We start from the raw sequence: 27024 nt of genomic DNA on the forward strand, positions 1-27024 counted from the left end.
TGAATGATCAAGATCAGATCATTTGTAGCACTTTACAACACTTGTAACATCTACAAAGCAGGTCGTATCCGTAGTGCCACCAGGATAAGGTATCCCTCCTTATCCATCTACTACAGATCATTTAGGTTATTAATTTAAACAAAATCCACTTGTATGTCTCTACATACTTGTTTAAATTTACCTAAAATAACCTCGGATCTTAGTTTATTGGATTGAGTAAATGCTTATAAAATAACACTTATTTTATTAAAAATAATATGTTTACAGAATTTAAAAACTACAAGACTACCAAAAGATTTAGGACACCGTTCCCAACAATCTCTCACTTGTCCTAAAGCCTTAGGAGACTATGTACAATACAAAACAGTACAAAATACAATAAACTAAGGCATACACTATACCCTAGTAACATCTCCCACTTCCTCTAGATAAGGTGTCGCATATCCCGTAGACCTAGACACTCTAGTTGACACTCGAACACTTTAGCCGTGAGAGCCTTTGTAAACGGATCAACAACATTGTGCTCTGATGCGATCTTCATGACAATCACATCACCGCGATGCACAACCTCCCAGATCAAATGATACTTCTGTTATATGTGCTTGCCTCTTCAGTGACTCTGAGGTTCTTTAGAATTTTCCATAACCCCACTGTTATCACAATAAAGTGTGATCGGCAAAGACATATTTGAAACAACTTCCAAATCAGTAAAGACTTCCTAACATTTAAAATATGTCTTTGCCAATCACAATAAAGTGTGATCGGCAAAGAGATATTTTAAACAAGGGTTTTCATGTTATGTTTTCACCCTGGTATGTTAATGAGAATGTTTTATTATTAAGATGCTTACACTATGAGTTATGAAAGCATGTTTTCTTAAAAGAGGTCACTCAATAGGCTTACCAACTCATTCTTTTTAATGTTTTCCTCCCTAGGAAGTTGTCGACGTCCTGAGGCCTAGCAGCTCTGCCAGTCAGTCACTTCCTAGACCCTAAAAAAATTGAAGCTTAGGTGGTTCATCATTTTTTCTTAATTTAGTCTTTATGTTCATGCCATGGGGAACAGGGTAGAATTTATGTCGAGCAGTTGTTGTAATACACTTAGTTTTCTATAACTGTTATGTATGTTGAAATTAATATTCTGATTAGTAGTAAATATTATGCCTTGACTATTGTTGAGAATTGTGTGTTAAGTTCTAGAGATTTATAAACTGTTGATCAGGTTTAACAGGTGTTAAGGACACAGATTTACAGGAGTATGTTAGGCAGTAGTTGTCATAAAAGGGTTGGCAACTACTGCCTTCACATCTCTTCTCAGATTAAGAAGGTAATCTGGGGTGTGACACGAATGGCAGGAAAAGGCTGAGCTGATGCACCGGAATGAAAACGAAGGCTGAGGGTTAAGGTCATTAGGAATGAATGACAGACGAAGGTTATTGCACGACCACAGGAACGAAGACGAAAACTGAGAGCTAGGAGATCTTTGAGGCTTTAACAGTTCAACTTCACATGGATAAATGTTGGCGTTCGTGGTACTTTTGTGAAGATGATTGATTATGAGAATGTGATTGTGGAAAAATGACCGATCTATCTCATGGTGTGAAGATGATGGTATGCATCGGACATATGAAAATTTTATGATCAAGCACACTTTGCCAGTTGCATACAAGTTTTCTTACACTAGATACAAGTATAAATCTAACTTAAATGTTCTGGTAAGTCCAGGTTCGAACGTGGGGAATCTAGTGTAGACTAACGCAAGATGGTCTAGTGATCTATTTGCTATGGTTTTACTAATCAACTGTATGCATTGGTTAGGTACACTAAACTACTTAGCACACTTGCAAGATAAAGTAAGAGTTCAGATAAAGAGGAAGAGGATACGTAGATGAATGGATCATGCATTAGATAGTATGTGTTGATTTTCTAGTTATAACAACAAGCCTATGTAAGCACAGTGAAAATGAGATGGAAATTATAAAGTTGTCTTCTAAAATCTAAGTGTATATGTGTGATACGTTCAAAGTCTGTTCTTAAGTTATGCTTAACATCTCTCGATCTGAATGCCACATTTGTCTTATCTCTGAGATGTATGTGTTAGTCAAAATGAACAGGCAAATGACATGAATAACTTTATCTCTAAAATTACTCAACACCTTAGCTTGATGAGTTCCACAAATACTTACCCTCTCGAGAAACTAAGTGCTTTTACTTCAATCAACTAATTAGGTGGACTCAAACAATATACTTTTAGCACATATCGAGAAAGTAAACTTCACACATACAAATACCTTAGTAATTTAATAGATGAAATGTGGGAATGGTTGAAATAAAGACTAAACTGAGAAAATATATTTTGTTACATAAAATCTCATTTCAATCAAATAAGAAAATGAATGAAAATGCTAAATAAGGAAGAAGAGTCAAGCTGCAATGTTTAATCTCTTGTTCCCTTTGGCTTGTTTTTGTGCTTGTTGTTGACAACTATGTGGAAGGGATGAAGGAAATGTCTCTCCCGAGCATTTCTTTGGTAGCACTTCGTTACCAACAGTGGAGAATGACAATCGTTCTTCCTCTTTCCTTGTTGCAATCGGCAGAGATGAAGGATCTACATATTTTCTAAGTGTTTGTCTAACTCTCTAACTAACTAACTAACTCCTTCATCTGTAGGTTGCTTCTTCACATATAGGCAATGAACTCAGCAATTGGTGATGTGACTACATTAAATTCCATACCCTGAGTCAACTGCCTATAATTCTACCTTGTTCAGACACCACCAGTCAGTTGCCCATGCTTGCAAGTTATGATTTGACGTTAATTGCACAAGCCAAATGTATCTACCATGCACGAATTAGCTAGACGCATGCTTTTTGCATTGGTAAATTCTCCTCATTGTTGCATTAAAGTGCATTAATGATGCAATTTCTACATAAAGGTTACTTCTGCATGAGTTTATCACATATATGCAATTCCATACTTTTTCCTTTATTATGAATGTGTTTACATCATTTTAATCCTAATTATTTCAACTTTGAGAGAACAATAACTTGTATTTCGACAAGTTATCACACCCCCAAATTTTGAACAATGCTTATCTTTAAGCATTCCCAAAATAATTCCTTAGCATACTCACCTAGCCTTAATGCAACTAGTTTCGCGTCTCGTCATGTCTTTTAACTTAGAGTGTCTAAGATTAACATCTAGAGTGTAAGTTTGCTCCCTTTCTAAAGAAATATATCCTCGATCTCTTACACGGCAAGCAAATCCTCAAAACTGCTTTTGCTTTCCAAGACATTCTCATGTTTCAAGTTCAAGAATTCGTTAGAAGGTTCTCTCCTTATAAAAACTCTTTTTCAGTGTAAGTTCTTATTACTCGTTAATGATCACTCATGTGCCGATTCAAGTAACTCTTCATTTTGGCTTGCCCCCACAGGTGTCACGTGAACATCCAACTACAAATCAGTACCCTTCATAACTAAACTCTTAACTAAGCTTTATGTTCTCTCTTTTCCTTAGGCTTAGACAGTGGAGTTGGGATGCATTGGTCTTGGCTACCTACCTTCATTTTTCTTTTCCCCCACGGGTGTCATGTGGACATTTAATTGCAAGTAGGTGCCATTTCCAACTAAACTCATATCAGGTTGGGTTTCCCATTGCGCTGATAGTGGAGTTTGTTATTATGTTAAAAAATTCTCTTTTTTTTCTTTTTTTTTTAACGAGTGAAATTGTGAAGCTTTTTATAAGAGAGAACGCATCAATTGGAACCTCTCCCCCTCCCCTCATTTTGGAGGTCAGCAAGGTCCCCATTATTGAAAAAGACCTTTAAAAATGCCTCAGAAAATCTCAAAATGAGGGTTTGAGGTGAGGCTTGCACACATAGGAAATCAAAGATATGTTTCATTCAGTGAAGTTTCTAAACTTAGATTTCTAACGCCTATCCTAAACACTTTTAAGATTATTGGACATTAATGTCATCATCGAGGTATCAATGCAAAATGCAGAACAAATGAATAATAATAACGCAAAATAGAAGGAATATTTAAGACAAACGCAAGAATCAAAACGATATATTGCATTCATGATGAAGATAATTACATGAAATTTGAAATGGATAAACGCATACAAAAGTTTAACAAAATAATCATAATAAAAAAGCCAACACCCCTAAATTTGATCACGAGGTCGGCACATCATCCCTACGTTCAGGGGTAGGGTCTTCATCCATGAAACTAAGGGGATCTCTCAAGTGTTGCTGCAGCAGAGGCATGGCAAAAATTCCCATAAAGGTTTGATTAATATATTGCATCACGAAATCAAACGAGTCCTGACTCCTCAATGTTTGTTGATGCAGGTAATCCCTCAAGATAATATTTTGGCATTATATAGTCGCCTATTGAAAACACAGAGCTTCCATGGGTGGGCATGGGCCAGTGTTGGGTTTGGATGAACTGTTTGAGCTCATCCATGTTGATAGATGCGGCAGGAGGTGTAGGTACATTGGGCTGGGAGCAAGAGAAAAGTTGTTGTGCTTCATGCATCTCATAAACTGGACTGTTAAAAGTGTGAGCGTTGCTTGTTCCCAATCCAATTGGCTCATAGATAAGTGTTGAAGGGTCAAATCCAAAAGGTAAGCTAGAGTAGTGAGGAGAACGCCTAAGGCTCACTGTTTCACTAATCGGGTCCCTATGCGTTTCATCATGATGTTCTAAACTAGTTGGCTCATTAACAGGAAGCATTTGGGTTGAGAGGCTTAAAGGGAAAAGAGGCAGGTTGAGGTCCACAAGACCGTAGTCTAACGCAAGCTTTACCTTAGACTCATGTTCATTAGGTAGGGCTTCATTGCTCCGCTCATCCCCAAAAGTGTCCACGCGTGCTCTCTTCTTTTTGCGCTGTAATGGTTGAGGCCTAGAAGTACTTGACTTAGGAGGCAATTTAGGCTGATTGGGCAATCCTTTTAATAAATGCCTAATGAGCATGATATCCATCAATGCATCAACTTCCTTGAAATGCACAGATATAGCCACAGGTTGGATCAATACACAGATATTGATCGGATCAATAATGAGTTGGCCTACATCAATGCACAGATAAAATTTTATGTGTTGGGCATTTCGCACAATGCACAAATAAACCACAAAAAATACAACTGCCCCCGTGGCTTCCCCTTGACGCTCTTAATCGGATTAATAATGAGTTGGCCTACATCAAGGGCTATGTGTTTCATTATACAGTAGGTGGCCAAGAACCTCTCCCTAAATAAAATTTTATCATGCGTTGTAGGCATGATACAACTCTTGATCAGATATAGCCACAGGTTGGCATTGGGGAGAAGATTTCTGGGTGTCATAGTCATGACACCCGTTCTTGAAATTTGCCATCTGCTCCCGGCTTGGCCACTACTCTTACCACATCTTCTAATTGACTTCGAGTTGGCTACTCGATGAAGCGGTAACCTCAACTTCAGGGTTATCTTGTGCGTCGAGCACTTCATTAATAATTCTGGGGAAGAAGTGAACAAGGTAGTCTTCCACTAACATCGCATTCCTCACTTCATTAAATTCGTTGTTATAGAATGTGCGGATGAGGTGGGGCTAGATTCTTGATGGGCTGACATACAATTGACGCCAACCCATTGCGTCGATGATGTTTATGATGTATTCCCCCCTTCTTTGCTTGGATGACGCAGGTGCCACCCTTTTTCCTTTCTTTTCTTGCTTCTTTCCCTTCTTCTTTTTATAACTTTTGGCCTATCGGGTCAACACTCTCTCCTTCTTCTCCAATTCTCTCTAGAGGGCCCCCATTTTCTATCCAACTCTTGCAGGCCTATATTCCTCAAGTTTACGTTCCAATTCACTCAAATCAGTCAAGCTTTCTTCATCGTTGCAACCATAGGTCCGGTTGCAACTTCTTCATCTATCTCTTCTTCTTCTTTGATTATCATGCTAGAAAGCTTAATGATCCTGAATTCTTCTGTTGTATGCTTGCTCAAACCAACACTATTTCTCTTATTCACCTTGCTATTGACCCATGCAAACACTTTTTGAATGGAGGTGACTCCTAGGGTGACACGAAGTTGAGCATGAATCTCACGGTGTGAATTCTTAGGGATGTGAAAGCTAACAAAAATATATCGTATATATTATTAATCTCCCACTGATGTGTTCTATTTTGTTTTGGGTAAATATTTACTCAGGTTTATTCCGGCTAATAAACATCCTAAGTCTAGATGATTATCCAACTATAGCATTTATATTTGGATTTAACCTATGATGTCTAGGTAATAAATCAATTTTAAAACCCCACACCACTCACACATGCTCATAACATCGGGTTAACAATGCTCATTATTCGATTATAGTCCCTTGGTAGGAGATGTTCCATAAACCGTCAACTTAAATACCTCTAGCCTTGGACAGGATTATAGATCGATTGAGTTTGTAACCAAATTTTACAAGATAACGACCTATTTTAACTATTAAAACAAGTTGTTATTTGTTAACCCCAGGTGAGTATGCATCTTATCTTTGTTATAGATTTTAAATGTCTAATCCGATTTTTATAACAATTATAAAACAATAGACATGTTGATTATCCATAACATACATCAAGCATTTCGGGATTTAATATAACACTTTATATTAAATACTTGAAACCTTAAATATGCATACTACATATTATAACTCTTTATATCATACTTTCTATGGTGGGATTTTAAATCAACATGGCATACGATATGCACATATAAGATTCATTTAATTATAACATACATTCACAATGCATAAATAATCAAACACATACTGATATGGACCAGTTTTGACATTCTAAATAAGCAAAAGGCCTAAATTATTACAATAATAATTGAAAAATAACTCAAAAAGCTTCTGAACCAGTTGAATCGACCCGAACCGGACCTTCAAAGCACCAAAAGGGTTTAAACTGACCAAAATCGGGCTGAATTAGACCATCATGAACTGGACCAGTCAAAACGTTTCACCTTCGAACTGGCTGAGTTGGGCACGCGTTTCCGAAAACGATCGAACACAGTGTTGCAACGTTTCAGGCTATTCTTCATTTTCTGGGCTAAATGATGAGCAGGTTACAATGCTGTCTGCCAGTATCTTGAAACTCAGTTTTCTGCAGGTAACCTCTCTTGCTTCTTTCTTCAATTACATCCTAATTGCAACTCTATTGACTTTAACAAATTTATAGACTCTTAATCACACATTAAGGCCCATAAACAAAGAGTCGATTACAACAATTAACACTTAATTGAAGAGAATTAAAATGCCAAAACTAAAATTATCCATATCACCAACCATTTTCATACAACCTATGAAAAATACCCACCAAGCTAGAATTACCATGAATTGAGTGCTTAAATCATGCTTTAATACTAAATGTTGGAGTTAGCATGCAATTAGTGAAAGAAATCATGATCATTAAGCACTCTAATTCATCAATTTTAGTAATTATGAAAACATGTTCATAGTAGAAAATAGGGTTTTGAGAAGTTACCTTTGAAGACCTTCTCCAATCCACGATATTCAGCTTCAATCTCCTCAGCAACTCCTTGTGGACCACCAATTGATCTTCTCTACTATTCTCTAGGACCTTGGATTGAATTGTGGGATTCAAAATGAGCTAAATTTAAGAAATTTTCTAGGAGAAGACTAGTTTTGCTAGAGAGAGAACTCTTTCTTCAACCTCTCAAAATCTGGGGGAAAAAAAATCAGTTTGCATGGCCTTTTTAGCTGAAGTGAAAAAAAAAATTATTCATACCAAGCATGCAATCTTATTGCATTGAGGATTGACACCTCTTACTTGGAGAATTTAAGTGGGAGTTGAGTTTGCAAGTGGAAAAAACCTACTTTGGTGGAATTTTCCCATTCTTATTTGAATTTCAAAATCTCTTTTAAAATTCAATTTTCCTTTAGTAAATTTGAATTTGATTTTTTTTTTTTTACAAAATTCAAACTTCTAATTTTAAATAAATATTATTTAATTAATTAAAATAATTTAATATCCAATATTAAATTAGTAAAACACTAATTCCATAACCATGAATCTCTATTTATATAATTAATATTTAAATAAAATTTAAATATTATTTAATTCGATAATTAAACGTACAATTATATCGTATATAATTATTAATTCCCTTAATTCAAATTTGAACACTTCAAATTTACTCATCACTCTATTCTAAGGTTTAATCTGTTTGTGAGCTAATATAGGGACCTAATGGACCTACAGATCATAGGTTCCAGCGATCGAGATTAATTGGCTAAACTCTTTAAACAAAATTAATCAACATCAGCTAACTACCGGGTCACTCTACTAAAACCCAGTAGTTGCACTCCTTTCACTGTAGATATATTTCTGTCCACTTAATTTAACCATAATCAGTAAGTCGATTCTTCACAGGTTTTTCGTAATAACGACTGGGTCAAATGTTGTTTTATCTCCGAGATTACATCTTGCTCCTTAAGTTCTACTAATCCTCTAATGAACAATTGGTTTATGATCCAATCACCAAACTGAATCCTTCTTGGACCAGCGAGAGGGTGGGCACCTTTGTTCAAGACTTGGAATCAGTACTTAAGAGAACAACTTCTCTACTATCCCTAAAAGTAGGCAGAAGTGAACTTCATCTTGCACCCTATGTTCTCAGCTATCTACCCGGTCTTACACTTGAAATGGGAGGCTTATCAAACTGGCGTTGTTGAGCCAACCCTCACCTATGAAAATCTAAGGATAATCCCCAATAAACAGGAGTTTGTAGTTAGCTCAGAATTAAGGTCAAGTTACCTAGGTCATTGATTTGAAATAGCCAGTCTTAAATTGTAAACAACGTTATAAAGTAAGATTAACTTGTTTCTTGTTCCAGTCTTATACAAATTTTTTGTATAGGATGCCCCTACTCGCATGTCTCCACATGAAAGATTTAGGATCACATCGTTTGTACTAGATACAAAGTAAGCCGCACCCAATAGTGTTACCAGAATAAGGTACCTAATTTTATTCGTATACTATAGACCGTTTTAGCTATCTACTCGAACTTGATCCATTTTATGTCTCCACATAAAGTCCAAGTATTTATGTAATAGCCATGAATCTTAGTTAATTGGATTTAAGGTTTTACAAGTGCAATTTACATATTCAATAACATATTTATTGAATAAACCTCAATAACTTCTTTATTTCAAATAGAATATGTTTAAATTTATAAACTGCAAGTTTTAAGACATACAACCCAACACGAGCCTTTGTCTTTGTTGGCCATTGAAAGATCTAAAATGTCTAACTCTCTAACTAATCTGTCTAACTCATTCATCTGCAGGTTGCTTCTCCTTATATAGGCAATCAACTCAGCCACTTGGTGATGTGACTGCATTAAATTTCATACCCTGAGTTAGCCGTCTATAATTCTACCTCATTCGGACTCTGCCAGTCAGTTGCCCATGCTTGCAAGTTATGATTTGACATTAACTACACGAGCCAAATGTATCTACCGTTCATCGGATTAACTGGACGCATGTTCCTTGTGTTGGCTTTATTTGCAACACTTAGTAAATTCTCGTTAAATGCATTAAAATGCGTTAGTGATGCAATTTCTACTTAAAGGTTACTTTTGCTTGAGTTTATCACATATATGCAATTCCATGTGTTTTCTCTTTATTATGAATGTGTTTACATTATTTTAATCTAATTATTCCAATTTTGAGAGAACAATAACTTATATTTATACCAGTTATCAATGAACGACAGAGACAGAGAAAGAGGTAGAAGACGAACGATAGAGAGAGAGAGGTAAAAGACAAACGGTAGAGAGAATCAGAGAACTTTGAGGATGAGACCTCACATGGCAGAAAGAATATATCTTAAACCCTAAAAGGCTAAATATTATAAATATCAGTAATTCGGGTTGTGTCGGGTCAACTCCAATTTTTAAAAAATGCAACCCAAAAATATTTTTAAAAACTTAACTCAATCCAACCCAAATTTTAAATTAACCCAATCCAACATATAATTTGAGTTTGGTAGTCTAGATTTTTCGGATTGTCGGATGATTTGAATACCCTCTAGAAGTTACGAACCTTATAGATGGTTTGGATAAGAATAAGAAATGGATATTTGAGGGTCAAAATTCTCATCATGTTCCAGGATTAAGTGTTAAAATAGAGTGATTTAAAAAAAGAACCAAAAAGAGGATTGTGTCGTGTAGAAACTATTTGTAAAAATAGATTTCATTTTTTTTTTTTTTTTTATTGATTTTGGTTGGTTTGAAAAATAGAAATAAGCATAGTTTTGTTTCATTTGTAAAAACGAAAATAAAGCCGCCGATCAACGTATGTCAACCTAACCTAGTCGTTTGCGCTCAAAATTGTTGGAACTCGAAATATTCAAGCTCATCTGTTGTGACGTCTCGTATTGTCCATCCGAGTTACTAATGCCGTTTGACAGAATGTATATTCTTTTTCTCCCTTTAAAATAACACCACTCAGTATGCTACCTTTACTTTCTTTATCCATCATGTAGAGCAAGAAAACGTTGGACTTCAAAAAGAAGAGAGGAAAAAATATATATAATCTCTTCCCCATGAAACACAATGATTTGACTTTGAAATTTTATAAGGTCAATTAATCAATTAAAGTAAGAACATAAACTTGTAGTTCAAGTTAGATGTACAAATGCATGAATAAACAAATAATATATATTGCTTCATAATGATGATGATAATAATAATAATATGAGTATATGTAATATCTACTTGGATCAACGAAAGAACAAAAAGTCAAAAGCACTTGTTTGAAAATTGGGGGGAGGGGGATTTGAGAGAATTGCACTTCTTCATAGTATTTTCTTCATTCTTGCTTTGGCATTTGACATTTCCTTTTACAATCACTTGTCTTTTTGTCACATCTATGGTGAACTCCACTAATTCTGCATATTAAGAAATAAATAAATAAATTCCTTAGAAAGCAAGCCTAGACTATGAAAAATGTCAAACGAAACTAAGAATAATAACTTATATATATATATATGTGTGTCAATAATCCTCCTCTACAAAGAATCACCAAGCTTTTTCTCAAATAGACTCTATCTGTTGATGGAAATATCCTAAAACGTGCATTTCCAAAAATGGTAACATGTTTTATTTATCAATAAAACTATTAGTAAGTATTTTATTCAATAAATTGTAATTGATATTGCATTCTACTATAAAAATCCAATAAACGGGTCTATGGTTATAATATGAATACTTTAACTTTATGTGGAGACATAAAAGTGGATCAGGTTTTAGTATATAGTCAAAATGGTCTATAAGTATTGGGTGAGATTGGGTACCTCATCCTTGTGACACTATTGAATGCGACCCACTTTGTATATTGATACAAGCGATGTGATCCCAAAATCATTTATGTGGAGACATGCGAGTGGAGGAATTCATGCAATGAGTTTGCATAAGACCGGACCTCGAAATAGTCACTTTTCTTTATAATGACCGTTTACTGTTAAAACTGACTATTTCAAATTCAATCACCTAGGGTAACTTGATCTTAATCATAAGCTAACTATGAACTCCTGTTTACTCGGGATTATCCTTTGATCTACATAGATGAGAGTAGTCCAACAGCACTACTCAATCAGCCTCCCATTTTGGGGATAAGATTGGATAGATAGCTAGGGACATAGTTCAACAAGATTGAATTCACTCCTACCCAAAATTAGGGTCAGCAGATGGTTATTCTCTTAAGTACTGATTCCTGGTCTTGAACAACGGGGCCCCGCCCTCTCATGACCGAAAGGGTCTTGGTTTATTAGTTGGACTATAAACCAAATTGTTCTATAGATGATCAGTGGAAGCTTAAGGAGAAAGATGTATTTATAGGGGTAAAACGATAATTTTAACCTAGTTATAAATACGAACAATCTGTGAAAGATCGACTTACTAATTATGGCTAAAATGGACCAAAATATATCTACAGAGAGGAGAGTGCAACTGTCGAGCTATAGTGGTGTGTCTCGGTAATTAACAAATATTGATTAATTCGGTCTAAAGAGTTTAGCCAACTAAGCTCAAATCGTTGGAGCTCATGATCTGTAGGTCTATAAGGTCCCTCTACTAGCTCATAAAATTTTATCTCGGATTAGTGAATTGAGCGAATTTGAAATGTTCAAATTCGAAAATAAGATTTTGAATTTGAAGTGTTCAAACTCAATTTAGGGTTTGTTTAATTATATTCGATATAATTAAATATTTCATTTATCGAAATTAAACATAATTGGAGAGTTTAAAATATTTAAATATTGATTTAAATATTGAATTGCATGAATAGGATTCATGTTTAAAATAGGTGTTTGATTAATTTAATACTTGATATAAATTATTTAATTAATTAAAAATTGTTTAATTAGTTATTTAGATCATTTTTCAATTTTCTTAAAAAAAATCAAATTCAGATTTGATTCTTATATTTTTATTTAATTTTGAAGAAAATTAAATTAAAATTAAGTAAATCGAAAAACAAAATTAGAAATTCCACTTCGAGTGGAATTTTCCAATTTTTCATCTCTAATTGAAGTGGTTTAATCTTAATTAAACACCTATCCCACTTTGAATATAGTCTTTGAGTTGTCATTGATATAAAGCTCAACTAGTTGCATGATTTTCATAGTTAAAAGCTTCAGATTTTCGAAGTAGAGAGGATTCATGCAAGTTTGAAAACTAATTTTCTGGTTTTTCTCTCCGAACACTCTTCCTCCTCAATCCAATTCACTTCAATTAGAGACTCCACCTCTCAATCTGAGTTAGAGGATAGTAGAGAAGATCATTGTGGTGGTCTACTGGAAATTTTGAGATCAATTTCATGGAGAAAAGCAAGAATCAAAGAGTTGCATCAAAGGTTGTATCTCATGAAACCCTTTCTTTGCAAAATTTGTCATTAGCATGCATTTGAACTCACATTAAAGGTAATTAAAGTGCTTATTGATTCTAATTTCTTCTGTTGTATGTTAGTTTATCTATCAATTGGTATCAGAACATGATTTAACTACTCAATTAACGTTAATTTGAGTTTGGTGAGTGAATTTCTAAGAATGCATATTTGGTTAACTGATATGGTTGAAATTCAACTTTAGCAGTTTTCTCTTTGATTATGAAGTTTAATTTGTAATGGACTCTTGTTTGATGAGCTTTTATGTGTGCTCTAGAGTCTGCAATTTTATTAGAGTCAATAGAGTCCAAATTAGGCTGTAATTGAAATTTGAAGCAAGTTTGGACAACTGAAAAAACTAGAGTTGAAGCTACTACCAGGCAGTGTTGCGACGCTGCCCACAGAGCGTTGCAACGCTGCTCTTGATGAAACACATGGCGTTGCAACACTGGGATGGAGCGTTGCAACACTGGGATCGAGCGTTGCAATGTTGCTCATCCCAGCCCAGAAAGACGCACGTGTTCGTAAGTCGGTTCGCGCAGGTGAAGCCGATTCGATCGGTTTGGTTCTCTTCTGATCCGATTCAACCTCAATTGAATCATTTGGGGGCCGGTTCGGGTCTGGTTCGAGTCGATTCGAGCAGTCCAAACTCAAATTGAAGTTGTTTTTGGATTAGTTTTATAATAAATAGTTATTTTGCTTGCTTAGGATGCCAAAGCTGAACCATATGGATGTTGTTTAATTATTTTATGCATGTGATATATATTATATTTTGAGTTAAACATGTTTGCGCATATAGTATGTCATTTAGATATAAAATCCCACCATGGGAAAGCATGTTGTATACATAATATTATGTTATAAGTTCGTTATAATATATAGTATGCATGTTTAGGGTTTCTTAAATTGAATATAAGTGTTATGTTAATTCTGAATGCCTTTGATGTATGTTATGGTTGGATAGCATGTCTACTGTTTTATAAATTGTTGTAAAATCGGATTAGACATTAAAATCTATAACAAAGATTAACAGCATGCTCACTTATGTTAACAACTTTTTTTAACGGTTAAAATAGGTTGTTATCTTATAAAATACGGCTACAAACTCAATCAGTTCATAATCCTGTCTAAGGCTAGAGGTATTTAAGTTGACGGTTTACATAACATCTTCTACCTGGGGATTATGACTGAAATGTTGAGCGTTGTTAACAGGTTATATGAATTTGCGTGAGCTGTGTGAAGTTTAAAATTGGTTTAACACCTAGACATCGTAGGTTTAAATCCAAATATAAACATTATACTTGGATAAATCATATAGACTAGGTTGTTTAAAATTAGCCGGAATATACCTAAGTAAAATAATACCTAAATATTTAGAACACTTCAGTGGGAGATTAACAATATATACGATATATCGTTTTTAACTCTCGTATCCTTAAGAGTTTACACTGTGAGATCCATGCTCGGTTTCGTGTCGTTTTTACCGCGACTTCTCCATTTAGAAAGTGTTTGCATGGATCAATAACAAGGTGAATGGGAAAGTAATTCATAGTAAGTGGGTGAAGTAAATGTGTCAACATATCCTACGGTCTCTGCTATTAGTTTAAACCGTGAGATTCCTATGTTGCGCCTACTGTCGTTTTTAGGCGGCATTAACTAGTCGTTAACGACGGGGATCCCTTTGGAGGGTTGTAACATAGAATTCGGAACAATCCAAGTTTCAAGAATGAATAGGGTTTTATAGTTCCGTCTTGAACATTATCTTCCAATTCGAGTGCATTTTCATATCGTTCTATAAAATCTAACAATGGGGGTTCACACTTACAAGAGTTGCTAAATGTTAGTTCTTAACCGAAAACGGTAACCAAACTACTATAGGAATAAGAGTTATTTCTGGATATAGTATTTGGTCAAGATTGTCTTACTTCAGTGAAAGAGTATATGACTGTTCCTCGTTAGCATCTATTCTATTCACTAAAGTATCGTTGCAAATAAATAAAGAAATATGAGTACTTTATTACATTTACTAAAATTGGATTTAAATGCATAATTTAATAGAATTTGTTTTTTTCAGCAATGTCGAACTCGATTATACAACTTCTTGCTTCCGACAAATTCAATGGAGAATGTTACTCTAACCGAAAACTGAACATAAATACAATTCTAGTGGTTGGTGACCTGAGGTTTGTTTCAACGGAGGAATGTCCTCCTCATCCCAGTTCAAATACTAACTTAAATGTTCAGGAAGTTTATGGTAGATGGGTAAGGGCTAATGAGAAGGCAAAAGTCTACATCTTGGCGAGCATATCTGATGTACTCAATAAGAAACATGAAACCATGCACACTACTCGTGAAATCATGGCATCGTTGCAAGATATGTTCGAGCAACCGTCATCTTCAATATGACATGAGGCTATAAAATATGTTTATAATTCACACATAAAAGATGGGATCAATGTTAGAGAGCATGTTCTGAACATGATGGTCCATTTTAATATTGCAGAAGCTCACGGCGCTATCATAGATGAGACTAGTCAAGTTAGTATGATCTTGGAGTCTCTTCTGAAGAGCTTCTTGACCTTTCGAACTAATGTTGTAATGAATAGGATTAATTACAACATGACTACTCTTTTAAACGAACTCCAGACTTACCAATCGATGATGAAATTAAAAGAAAATGAAGCAAACGTTGTATCACAGAAAAAAATTTTTGAAGGGATCATCTTCAGGAATGAAACCTTCAAATAAAAAGAAGTCTGCACTTTCCTCTTCTAAAAATAAAAGTATCCAAATGAAGAAAAAGGGAAAATGGAATAAGAAACCTGCTGCTAAGAAAACCAAGGCTCCCAAAGGAAAATATTTCCATTATGGAGAAGACAGGTATTGGAAAAGCAACTGCCCGAAATATCTAGCTAAAAAGAGAGCAGAAAAGGAGAAACAAGGTAAATCAGATTTACTTGTAATTGAAACATGCTTAATGGAAATTTTTTACTTAACCTGGATATTAGATTCAAGAGTCGCTAACCATGTTTGCACTTTTCTACAAGAAAATAGTTCTTGGACTCAACTCTCAAAACACAAAATGAATTTCAAGGTTGGAACAGGAGAAGTCATTTTAGCTGAAGCAATGGGAGACATAAAGTTATATTTTGGATAATCTTTCATTTTGTTAAAAAAATTATATTATGTACGCAAAATGAAAAGAAACTTGATCTTCATATCTTGTTTGTTAGAAGATATGTATAAAGTATCTTTTGAAATCAATGGAGTGTTTGTTTTTTCAAGAGGTATTCATATTTGTTCTGTTGGACTTGAAAATAACTTGTATGTATTAAAACCAACTGAAGCAAAAGTCATTTTAAACATAGAGATATTTAAAACGGCAGAAACTCAAAATAAAGGACGAAAAATTTCTCCTAATGCATATCTTTGACACCTTAGACTTGGTCACATAAATCTAAACATGATTGAGAGATTGGTAAAAAATGGTCATCTAAATTAGTTAGAAGACAGTTCTTTACCGCCATGAGAATCATATCTCGAAGGAAAAATGACTAAAAGAACTTTTACTAGAAAAAGTCTTCATGCCGAAGAAACCCTAGAACTTATACATTCAGACCTTTGTGGTCCGATGAATGTCAAACTCGAGGAGGATATAAATATTTCATCAATTTTGTTGGTGACTATTTCAAATATGGCTATATTCACTTAATGAGTCACAAGTCTAAAACTCTCGAAAAGTTCAAAGAATTTAAGACAAAAGTTGAAAACTTATTAGGAAAAAGAATTAAAACACTTCGATCAGATTGAGGTGGTAAGTATATAAATTTACAATTCCAAAACTATTTAGTAGATCATGGAATTCAATCCCAATTCACAACACCTGGAATACTACAGCAAAATGGTGTTGCAGAAAGGAGAAATTGAACCTTGTTAGACATGGTTCGTTCGATGATGAGTTATGCTCAGTTACTTCAATCCTTTTAGAGGTATGCAGTATAGACTGCAATATATATTCTGAACATGGTTCCCTCAAAAAGTGTTTCAAAAACACCGTATGAGTTATGGAGATGATGTAAAAGTAGTTTATGTCACTTCCAAATCTGTGGATATCTGGCACACGTGTTGGTGCAAAACTCTAAGAAATTAGAACGATGTTCAAAATTATGTCTATTTGTAGGATACCTTAAGGAAACAAAAGGTAGATTGTGTTATGATCCCCAAGAAGATAAAGTATTTATATCGAGAAACGCTACATTCTTGGAAGAAGATCATATTAGAAATCATCAACCTCGCAATAAACTAGTATTGAATGAAATCACCAAAGATACTACAGACAAATCAAAAAAAGTTGTTGATCAAGCTAGTCCATCAACAACAGTTGCTGCCCCATCACATCATTCTCAAGAATTGAGAATGACTCGACGTAGTGGGAGGGTTGTTCATCTGCCTGAACGTTACATGGATTTAACAGAAACTCAGGACATCATACCTGATGATGGCCTAAAGGATCTATTGACCTTTAAATATGCAATGGATGATATTGATAGGGGGCAATGGATAAAAGCTATGGACGTGGAAATGGAGTCCATGTACTTCAATTTTGTTTGGGAACTTGTAGATCAACCAAATTGGGTTAAACCTATAGGTTGTAAATGGATCTACAAGAGAAAGCAAGACCAAACTAGCAAGGTGCAAACTTACAAAGCCAGACTTGTGGCAAAAGGTTTTACCCAAAGAGAGGGGGTGAACTATAAAGAAACCTTCTCTCCTGTTGCCATGATTAAATCAATAAGAATACTTTTATCCATTACTGCATATTATGACTATGAAATATGGAAAATGGATGTCAAGACATCCTTCTTGAATGGCTACCTTGATGAAAGTATTTACATGTACTCAATCAGAAGGGTTCATTTAACATGGTCAAGAACAAAAGGTTTGTAAGCTTAAAAGATCCATTTATGGGTTAAAACAAGCTTCTAGATCCTGGAATATAAGATTTTACACTACGATCAAGTCTTATGACTTTGAACAGAATGTTGACGAACCTTGTGTATACAAGAAAATAGTCAACAAAATTGTAGCTTTCCTAGTCCTTTATGTTGATGATATCTTGCTCATTGAGAATGAGACAAGTTTCCTTGCTGACGTAAAGAGATGGTTAGTGTCACAGTTTCAAATGAAAGATTTGGGAGATGCACAGTACATTCTCAGGATCCAAATAGTTTGGAATCGCAAGAACCGAATGCTAACCTTATCTCAAGCATCTTATATTGACAAAATGTTGTCAATGTATAATATGCAAAATTCAAAAAGGGTGTGTTACCTTTTAGACATGGAATTCATTTTTCAAAGGAACGGTGTCCTAAAACGTCTAAAGAAGTTGAGGAAATGAAAAGAATTCCATATGCTTCAGCAGTTGGGAGTCTGATGTACGCTATGTTATGTACACGTCCTGATATATGCTTTGCAGTAGGAATCGTCAGCAAGTTCCAATGTAACCCTAGACATAGTCATTGGACTACTGTCAAGAACATCCTCAAGTATCTTCGGAGAACGAGAGACTATATGCTTGTGTATATACCTAAGGATTTGATCCTTATGGGGATACACTGATTCTGGTTTTCAGACTGATGTAGATCTAGGAAATCTACTTCAGGATCAATTTTTACTCTTAACGGAGGAGCTATAGTGTGGAGAAGCATCAAACAGAAGTTGACTCCATGATGGAAGCAGAATATGTAGCTGCATGCGAAGTAGTATGGGTACGCAAGTTCCTATCAGATTTGGAAGTGGTTCCAAATATGCATCTGCCAATTACTCTGGTGCAGTTGCCAATTCCAAGGAACCAAGAAGTCACAAACGTGGAAAACACATCGAAAGAAAGTACCATCTTATCAAGGAGATAGTATACCGAGGAGACGTGATAGTCATGAAGATAGCCTCAGAAGATAACCTTGCTGATTCGTTTACAAAGGACTTCTCGGCTAAAGTGTTCGAGGGCCACCTGGTCGGACTAAGACTACGAGCTTCATAATCTAAGGCAAGTGGGAGAATGTCAATGGTATACAGATGTCGTAGTTTATTGTATTGTCTCTATTTTCTCAACATTGTAAACGTTATATATTTGTATATATTTGTAACTCATTGGAGTATTAGTCCAAGTGGGAGATTGTTGAGAATGTCCTAAAACTCACAATTCGTAAATGTTAACATATTTTATTTATCAATAAAAGTATTATTGAGTATTTTATTCAATAAATTGTTATTGATATTGCATTCTATTATAAAAATCCAATAAACGAATTCATGGCTATAATATGAATACTTTAGCTTTATGTGGAGACATAAAAGTGAATCGAGTTTTAGTATATAGCCAAAATGGTCTAAGTATTGGGGTGAGATTGGGTACCTCATCCTGGTGACACTATTGAATGCGGCTCATTTTGTATACTGATACAAACAATGGTCACAAAATCATTCATGTGGAGGCATTCTATGCAATGAGTTTGCATAAGACCGAACCCCAAAATAATCATTTTTTTTTATAACGACCATTTACTGTTAAAACTGACTATTTCAAATTCAATGACCTAAGGTAACTCGATCTTAATCATGAGCTAACTATGAACTCCTGTTTATTCGGGAGTAGTCCAACAGCACTACTCAATAAGCCTTCCATTTTGGGGAAAAGACTAGATAGTTAGCTGGGGACATAGTTCAGCAAGATGAAATTCACTCCTACCCGAAATTAAGGTTAACAGATAGGTTGTTCTCTTAAGTACAGATTTCTGGTCTTGAACAATGGGGCCCCACCCTCTATGACCGAAAGGGTTTTGGTTTATTAGTTGGACTATAAACCAAATTGTTCTATAGAGGATCAGTAGGAGCTTAAGGAGAAAGATGTATTTACAAGGGTAAAACGATAATTTTGACCTAGCTGTAAATACGAACAACCTGTAAAGGATCGACTTACTGGTTATGGTTAAAATAGACAGAAATATATTTACAGTGAGGAGAGTGCAACTGTCGAACTATAGTGATGTGCCTCGGTAGTTAACGGATATTGATTAATTCGGTCTAAAGAGTTTAGCCAATTAATCTCAAATCGTTGGAGCTCATGATCTATAGGTCCATAAGGTCCCTTTACTAACTCGTAAAAATTTATCTTGGATTAGTGAATTGAGCGAATTTAAAATGTTCAAATTCGAAATTAGGATTTTGAATTTGAAGTGTTCAAACTCAATTTAGGGTTTGTTTAATTATATTTGATATAATTAAACATTTAATTTATCGAAATTAAACGTAATTGGAGAGTTTAAAATATTTAAATATTGAATTACATAAATAGAATTCATGTTTAAATTAGGTGTTTGATTAATTTAATATTTGATATTAAATTATTTAATTAATTATTTCGATCATTTTTCAATTTGTTTAAAAAAACCAAATTCAGATTTGATTCTTATAATTTGAATTTAATTTTGAAGAAAATTAAATTAAATTAAGTAAATTGAAAAACAAAATTAGAAATTCCACTTCGAGTGGAATTTTCAATTTTTCATCTTCAATTGAAGTGGTTTAATCTTAATTAAACACCTAGCCCACTTTGAATATGGTCTTTGAGGTGTCATTGTTCTGAAGCTCAACTAGTTGCATGATTTTCATGGTTAAAAGCTTCAAATTTTCGAAGTGGAGAGGATTCATGCAAGTTTGAAAACTAATTTTCTGGTTTTTCTCTCCAAACTCTCTTCCTCCTCAATTTAATTCACTTCAATTAGAGACTTCACCTCTCAATTTAAGTTAGAGGATAGTAGAGAAGATCATTTTGGTGGTCTACTGAAAATTTGGAGATCAATTTCTTGGAGAGAAGCTAAAATCAAAGAGTTTCATCAAAGGTTGTATCTCATGAGACCCTTTCTCTGCAAAATTTGTCATTAGCATGCTTTTGAACTCAAATTAAGTATAATTAGAGTGCTTATTGATTCTGATTTCTTCCGTTGTATGTTAGTTTACTATATCATCTGTAACGTCCCAAACCCAGGATTTGAGATCTGGATTTGGCACTTGATGGCCCTGATATTCCTCTACAACCTAGCAACGTCATCCTCGCTTGTCTTGAGATGTTTTTAAAAATGAAGACTGTTCTCACAGACCAACACGAGTTCTTTTAGCATGTTTTGCCTCCATGCTTTCTAGGAAATTTCCTAGGAGGTCACCTAACATAAGATTGTTCCAAAGCTAAGCATGCTTAAGTTTGGAGTTCCTATAATTGAGCCATCGGAAAGGAAAGTGCATCTTGTTGGTATAGATAATAACTTTCAAGTCTTTTAAGTCTTTCTTAATCATACTTTTCATGTTTTTAGGATCCCTCTTAATCGAATGTGATATCAATTCATTCATGTATCCCTTTTAAATTCGGGTGTTACATTATCCCTCCACTCTTAGTCATTTAAATATATCATCTATTTCATAGCATGCAACTCTAACGATAGATCACACACATGTCCATATTTTCGAGAGTCAAACTTTTTTGTTATGCAATCAATCAAGGAGGCCAGGGCTAACTTTAATCTCACCACTTATAAAGATAAATTATAACTTTTATATCAATCCCATAACTGATATATATCTTAAGTTTAAGATTTACATAGATATTTACTTTAACTTTCATTCAAAATACTTTATATCAATAGAAATATATTGTCAAAATAATCATGTCTCAACGATAATTGACATATGTTATTTTCTTTAAAGTCAGAGGTTTGAATCCCTCGATTCTCATTTATTCTAAAAAAAATATATATTACCATTTACTTATACTTTCTAACCATATATATATATTTGTCCCCATTATTACAGGTAGTGGGTGTCATACACACGTACGTGGAATGTATGGCATCAACCTTATCTTTTACCCTTTTTTTACTAGAATCATTATGTGAGAGTTATATATATATTATTGGAATAAACTAAAGATGTGTGGCATTTGAATAAGATGTTTACTATTTGAATCCTCTCATCTTATATATGTATGTTGTTAAACTAAAAAAATAAAATCTCCAAAAATTTATGAATTTAAATTACATTCTTAAACTTTAGCCAAAGCTTCGATCTAGTAAATATACTTAAAAAATCAATAAAATATTGATATAACATGCCAATAATGTAATTTTTAACCGAATTGATATATGGTATAACAAGCAATTAAAGAGTCAATTATTTGAGTATTATACAACTAGTTAAAAAATATGCTCTCGATCAAGAAGTTTGAACTTTGAATCTCACCTCACTTATTGTCGAAATTAAACCAAAACAATTAAATAAATTAATGTGAAAATTAGCCGAGTGGTTATATATCTCTATATTATATAAAAGACTATAAATAGATGTCAAACCCAGATTACATCAACTAAATTTATAAGTTAAGCTAACTTTTAAAGTAAAAAGGGAAAAAAAATCATATTACATTAGAAAGCTTATTCATAAAATGAGTAAATTATATATTTTTTTTAAAATTAAAACTGTTCAAATGGCCTTAATTTTTAATTAGAAATTAGGTTTAAATTATGTTAGAAAGAAGAAGGAAGAAATGAAAAGGAAAATTAATAAATAAATAAATAATAATGAAAAATACTAACCAGACATTTTACAGACAATTTGAGAGACTCTTTGGCGACATCCTTTGCAACTCATATTTGCATTTATAACAATCACCTGAAACTACATCAAACAAACCCAAAAGAAAAGAAAAACATTATTATATATCTTTTCATAAGCAAAATTATATTATATTGTCTTTTTATCGTGCCATAAAATATATACCTTCGATCAAAAAATCATATATTCGAAATTTCTATATGAAATATTGATAAACTAAGATCTCGTTTGATAATATTTTTTATTTTTTATTTTTATTTTTAAAAATTAAGTCTATTTCATCAACATTTCTTATAATGATTTATATTTTTCTTAAGTTTGATGGATAAATTCTTAACCATATTCCAAAAACAAAAATAAATTTTTAAAAACGATTTTTTTTAGTTTTCAAATTTTGGTTTGATTTTTTAAACGATTAATAAATAGTAGATAAGAAAGGAAGAAATTTGAAGGTGGAAATAGTATTCATAGGCTTAATTTTCAAAACCAAAAACAAAATCATTACCAAACGGGTCTAAATAATTTACAAGAAATAAAAAATAAAAATAAAAAGAAAGAAATAAAAATAATAATTGAGAAATCTTACAGAAGGGGGTGTTAGATTCTCAGAAAATAACAAAGATTGCTCCATTGTTGGCTTGTGTTTCTCTGTTTGTGTTTGTGTTTAGGCAGCCATGGAGGTTTTCATTTTGGTGAAAAAGATGGAAAATTCCAACTTTTTTTTTTTTTTTTGTCAAAGTTTTTTGGGTCTCTTTCTATATTTTCTCTCTCTAGTTAGGCAGCCATTGATGTTTCTAAAGAATTCCCATCTAAGTTCTTAAGGCAGCTTATTAAATACACTATTTTTTGCATTAATTTATTGGCCTAATCTAATCTGATTAGGTTTGGCCTATTTGACTATTTTAATTAAAGCCTTTTCATTAAAAGCTTTTTCAATCTTTTTTCACATTCTCATCTCTCTTTTCTTATTATATTATTCCAACTTGAGGGTTTTTTTTTAGTGTGAGAATTTTTAATATATGGTAGGGTTAAACTTACCTGTTTAAAATCATCCGTATAACCTCCAAATGTTTTCATCTTTTAGGATTAGAATCATTTTAGAAGATTCATTTAAATAGTTTTTCTCTATTCATCTCGATCGAGATTAACCATTGTGATTTGAATAAAAAAAAATTAATTTTTTCATCCTATTGATTATTTTGGTCTTTATCAGTAAAATCTCATACATAATTAACATTGAGATTCTACTGATATTTCTAATCTTTTCAAATCTTATATCTTTTCAATTTTTCTCTAAATTCAATTATCTTTATCAACTCTTATATTAAACCTTACATAATTTTTCACCTAATTTATGTTCCCACAATCGAGGGCTAATTCTAACAATTTTTCTTAATCTTTTGAACTTTTTGTATGTGTCCAGATTTTTTCATTGATCAACTTTGAAAGTGTTTGACTTAAACTTTGAGTTGCGTGTTCAATAAATTCTTAAAGTTTTATTTTTGTGTTTAATAGGTCTTTGGAAGTTTATACATCAAATTAAAAGTTTAGAATCTCAAATTCATAGCACTCAATTATGATATAATAGATGAATTTAGTTTTTAAAATTGTCAAATATTTTAATGACTTCTATTGTATTGGACACAAAATTGAAAGTTCAAAGAGTAAATAAATTCAAACTCGAAAATTTAGAGATTAAAAACTAGTGATTTAACCCACTCATTTCTACGATATTTAATACTTTTTAAATTTTTAACTATGTGTTAAAAATTAGTTAAATTTTGTTTAGAAAATGTTGGATATCTTTTCTTAAAAAAGAGAAAAATTTCTACTATTGTTAAATTTTGTTTTATTAGCATATTTTGAATATGTGGAAGGATTTCTCATATGTTTTTTCCCCTTTTTTTAACATATGTGATCGAACTTATTTTATCATTTAAAATCCATTTTTTTCAAGTAACATTAACGTATTCAGTAATATTTTTATATGTTAAAATGTGTTGATAAAAGAATAAGTTAATGAATCAATATATTTTTTTAATGACCTAAGTAACTTTCAATATAATACTATATAAAGATAATTAAATGAAGTTTTTTTAAAAAGAAGATTATGAACCAAAATTAAAATTTGCCTAAGAATTTTGAATCATTCAATATAGTCAGCCCTTTTCTTTTTGCCATTTGTTGTAAAATATTTTTTTTTCACAAATCTGATGGTCTCGCTTTTCTTAATATATTCCAATTTGGGTTTTAATAATTTTTTTCAATTTAAATTATAAATCAATGTTCTAAATTATGAAGAACAATTCCATTTCTCAACAAGCCCTTCTTTCGTCTATTGTTGTTTCGTACAAGGATTACAATGATGACATATCCAATCATTTTTTATATATATTATTTTCCTTCTTTTTATTATTGTTTTACATATTTTATTTTGTTTAAATTATCGTTTGGTAGTTGTAATTTGAAGTTTGTTAAAAATTTTAGTCCTTAATCTAATTTTAGAACATGTAATTTAAAATTATTAAAAAAAAACTTGTTTATGGTTGATTTTTCAAAGAAGAAATGATTATTTATTAATATTTTCACTCTAATTTATAAATATAATTACATATTATATTATTATTATTTAATTAATTTTGAAAGACTAAATATAAGATTTATTAAAAATACACCGAAAATAAAATTAGACATTTGAAATTATAACAATTAAAATTGAACAAATACCATAATAATGTTTTAGCTTTTTTTTTTTGTTATATAATTTTCAACTGTGAATCTATTAAATAAATATATCTTCTTTTTTCTTGCTACATATTTTGAAGACTTTCTTATTAATCACTTTACAGTTATTTTTTTTATAATCTAGTCTTCAAAAAATAGCTTACAAATGAATTTCATTTTTTTAAGTATTTTTTTTTTTTAATTTTTGACAATAAGTATTTTTTATTTATTCAGATCTCCTTAAGAAAAAATTTTTAATCATCTAAGATTATACAAGCTATTGTATTAAACACACTTTTACTTGCCTTTTTCTTTTTCTTTTTCTTCTTTAAAAAAAATAAACTTTTACTTGTTAACATTTTCAAGAAAAATGATTTTATTTGTAAAGGTTTTTTTTTTTCAAAAGCTATTCCTGACACTGCTATAAATCTCAAAGGAAAAAAAAATTGTTATACTATTGTGCAGGACCTTTAATATTAATATTGTTGTTTTCAAATCTTATTAGAGAAATATTGTTGTTTTGAAACTTATTAGAGAAATATTGTTGTTTTGGGAATTCGAGGCTAGAGGTCGAACGTTGAGAACTCGACGAACAAAGAAAAACTTGGAAACAATACATAAGCCGAAACTTCAATCCTCGACAAAGAAAATCTCGCGAATCTCGCTTAGGTTGTCGAAGGTTGAAGTTTCGACACACATCCACCCTTGAGATTGCAGGTTTATTACTTTTCTTTTTCCCTCATTCTCATGGAGGAAATAAAGTAATGAGATGGTATACTATATGTATCTGTGTACTCGAGCTGCTTCTAACAACCTATGCATTTTTGTTATCATTTTCGTATTAGACGGAGGCTTGTGGGATTGACGTGAGGGGTAGGGATGGCTATATTTCTGGGAGCGAACTCCAGGTGATATATGAAGCGCATGGTAGAAAGTTATGCCTTGGAATGAAAGACAATTCCGAATTAGCTTTGTCTACGAACAAAAAGTAGATCCATAATCAAAAAAGTGTTTGTGATTGTTCCAGAAGAAATGAAAGCTAGTAATCATTAATGGAAAAATAACAACAATAACAGAGAGAGCGAGATATTGAGAGAGAGCAAGAGAGTGAGAGTGAGATTTAGAGGAGGCGAAAGTGAGAGAGCAAGATCTTAGGAGAGAGCGAGAGTCTTCACTTTATTTGAACTTTCCATAGAAATATATATAAAAAAGAGAAAAAGAGCTAATAATCATACTATAATTGAATAATCATTAGACTATAATTGAATATATTAGATTATTATACATAATTGAATAATCATTAGACAATAAATTGAATATATATACATTATTATACTATAATTGAATAATCATTAGATAACAAATTGAATATATATTAAATTATTATACTATAATTGAATAATCGTTAGACAATAAATTGAATATATTAGATATATTAGATTATTATACTATAAATTGAATATAATTAGATTATTATAATGTAAAATTTTATTGATTACAAAAAAAAAATTGAATATAACAATAGATTATTATAAAAAAAATTTGAATATACAATAAATTATAATAAAAAAATTGAATATACAATAAAATGAATATATAATAAAAAAAAAATTATTTATCATTCAATCCCTAACTATCTGGAGCCCGTCTTAGTAACGAATGACACTTTCTTCGATTATGTCCTAACTGGTTACAAATCC

The 27024-nt window shown here is 32.5% G+C and overlaps 1 protein-coding gene across 1 annotated transcript; it reads right to left on the reverse strand.

Moving 5' to 3' along the window:
- Window positions 1-10719: 10719 nt before the first annotated feature.
- Window positions 10720-23372, reverse strand: LOC120090030 (copper transport protein ATX1). Its single transcript, XM_039047517.1, has 3 exons — window positions 23187-23372; window positions 22582-22663; window positions 10720-10943 (listed from the first exon to the last, which is right to left on the reverse strand). Exons 1-3 carry the CDS (start codon window positions 23229-23231, stop codon window positions 10795-10797), a joined length of 276 nt encoding a protein of 91 aa, XP_038903445.1. The 5' UTR covers window positions 23232-23372; the 3' UTR covers window positions 10720-10794.
- Window positions 23373-27024: the final 3652 nt, after the last annotated feature.

This window comes from Benincasa hispida, chromosome 11, assembly GCF_009727055.1.
Source record: "Benincasa hispida cultivar B227 chromosome 11, ASM972705v1, whole genome shotgun sequence".
Lineage (NCBI taxonomy): Eukaryota > Viridiplantae > Streptophyta > Magnoliopsida > Cucurbitales > Cucurbitaceae > Benincasa > Benincasa hispida.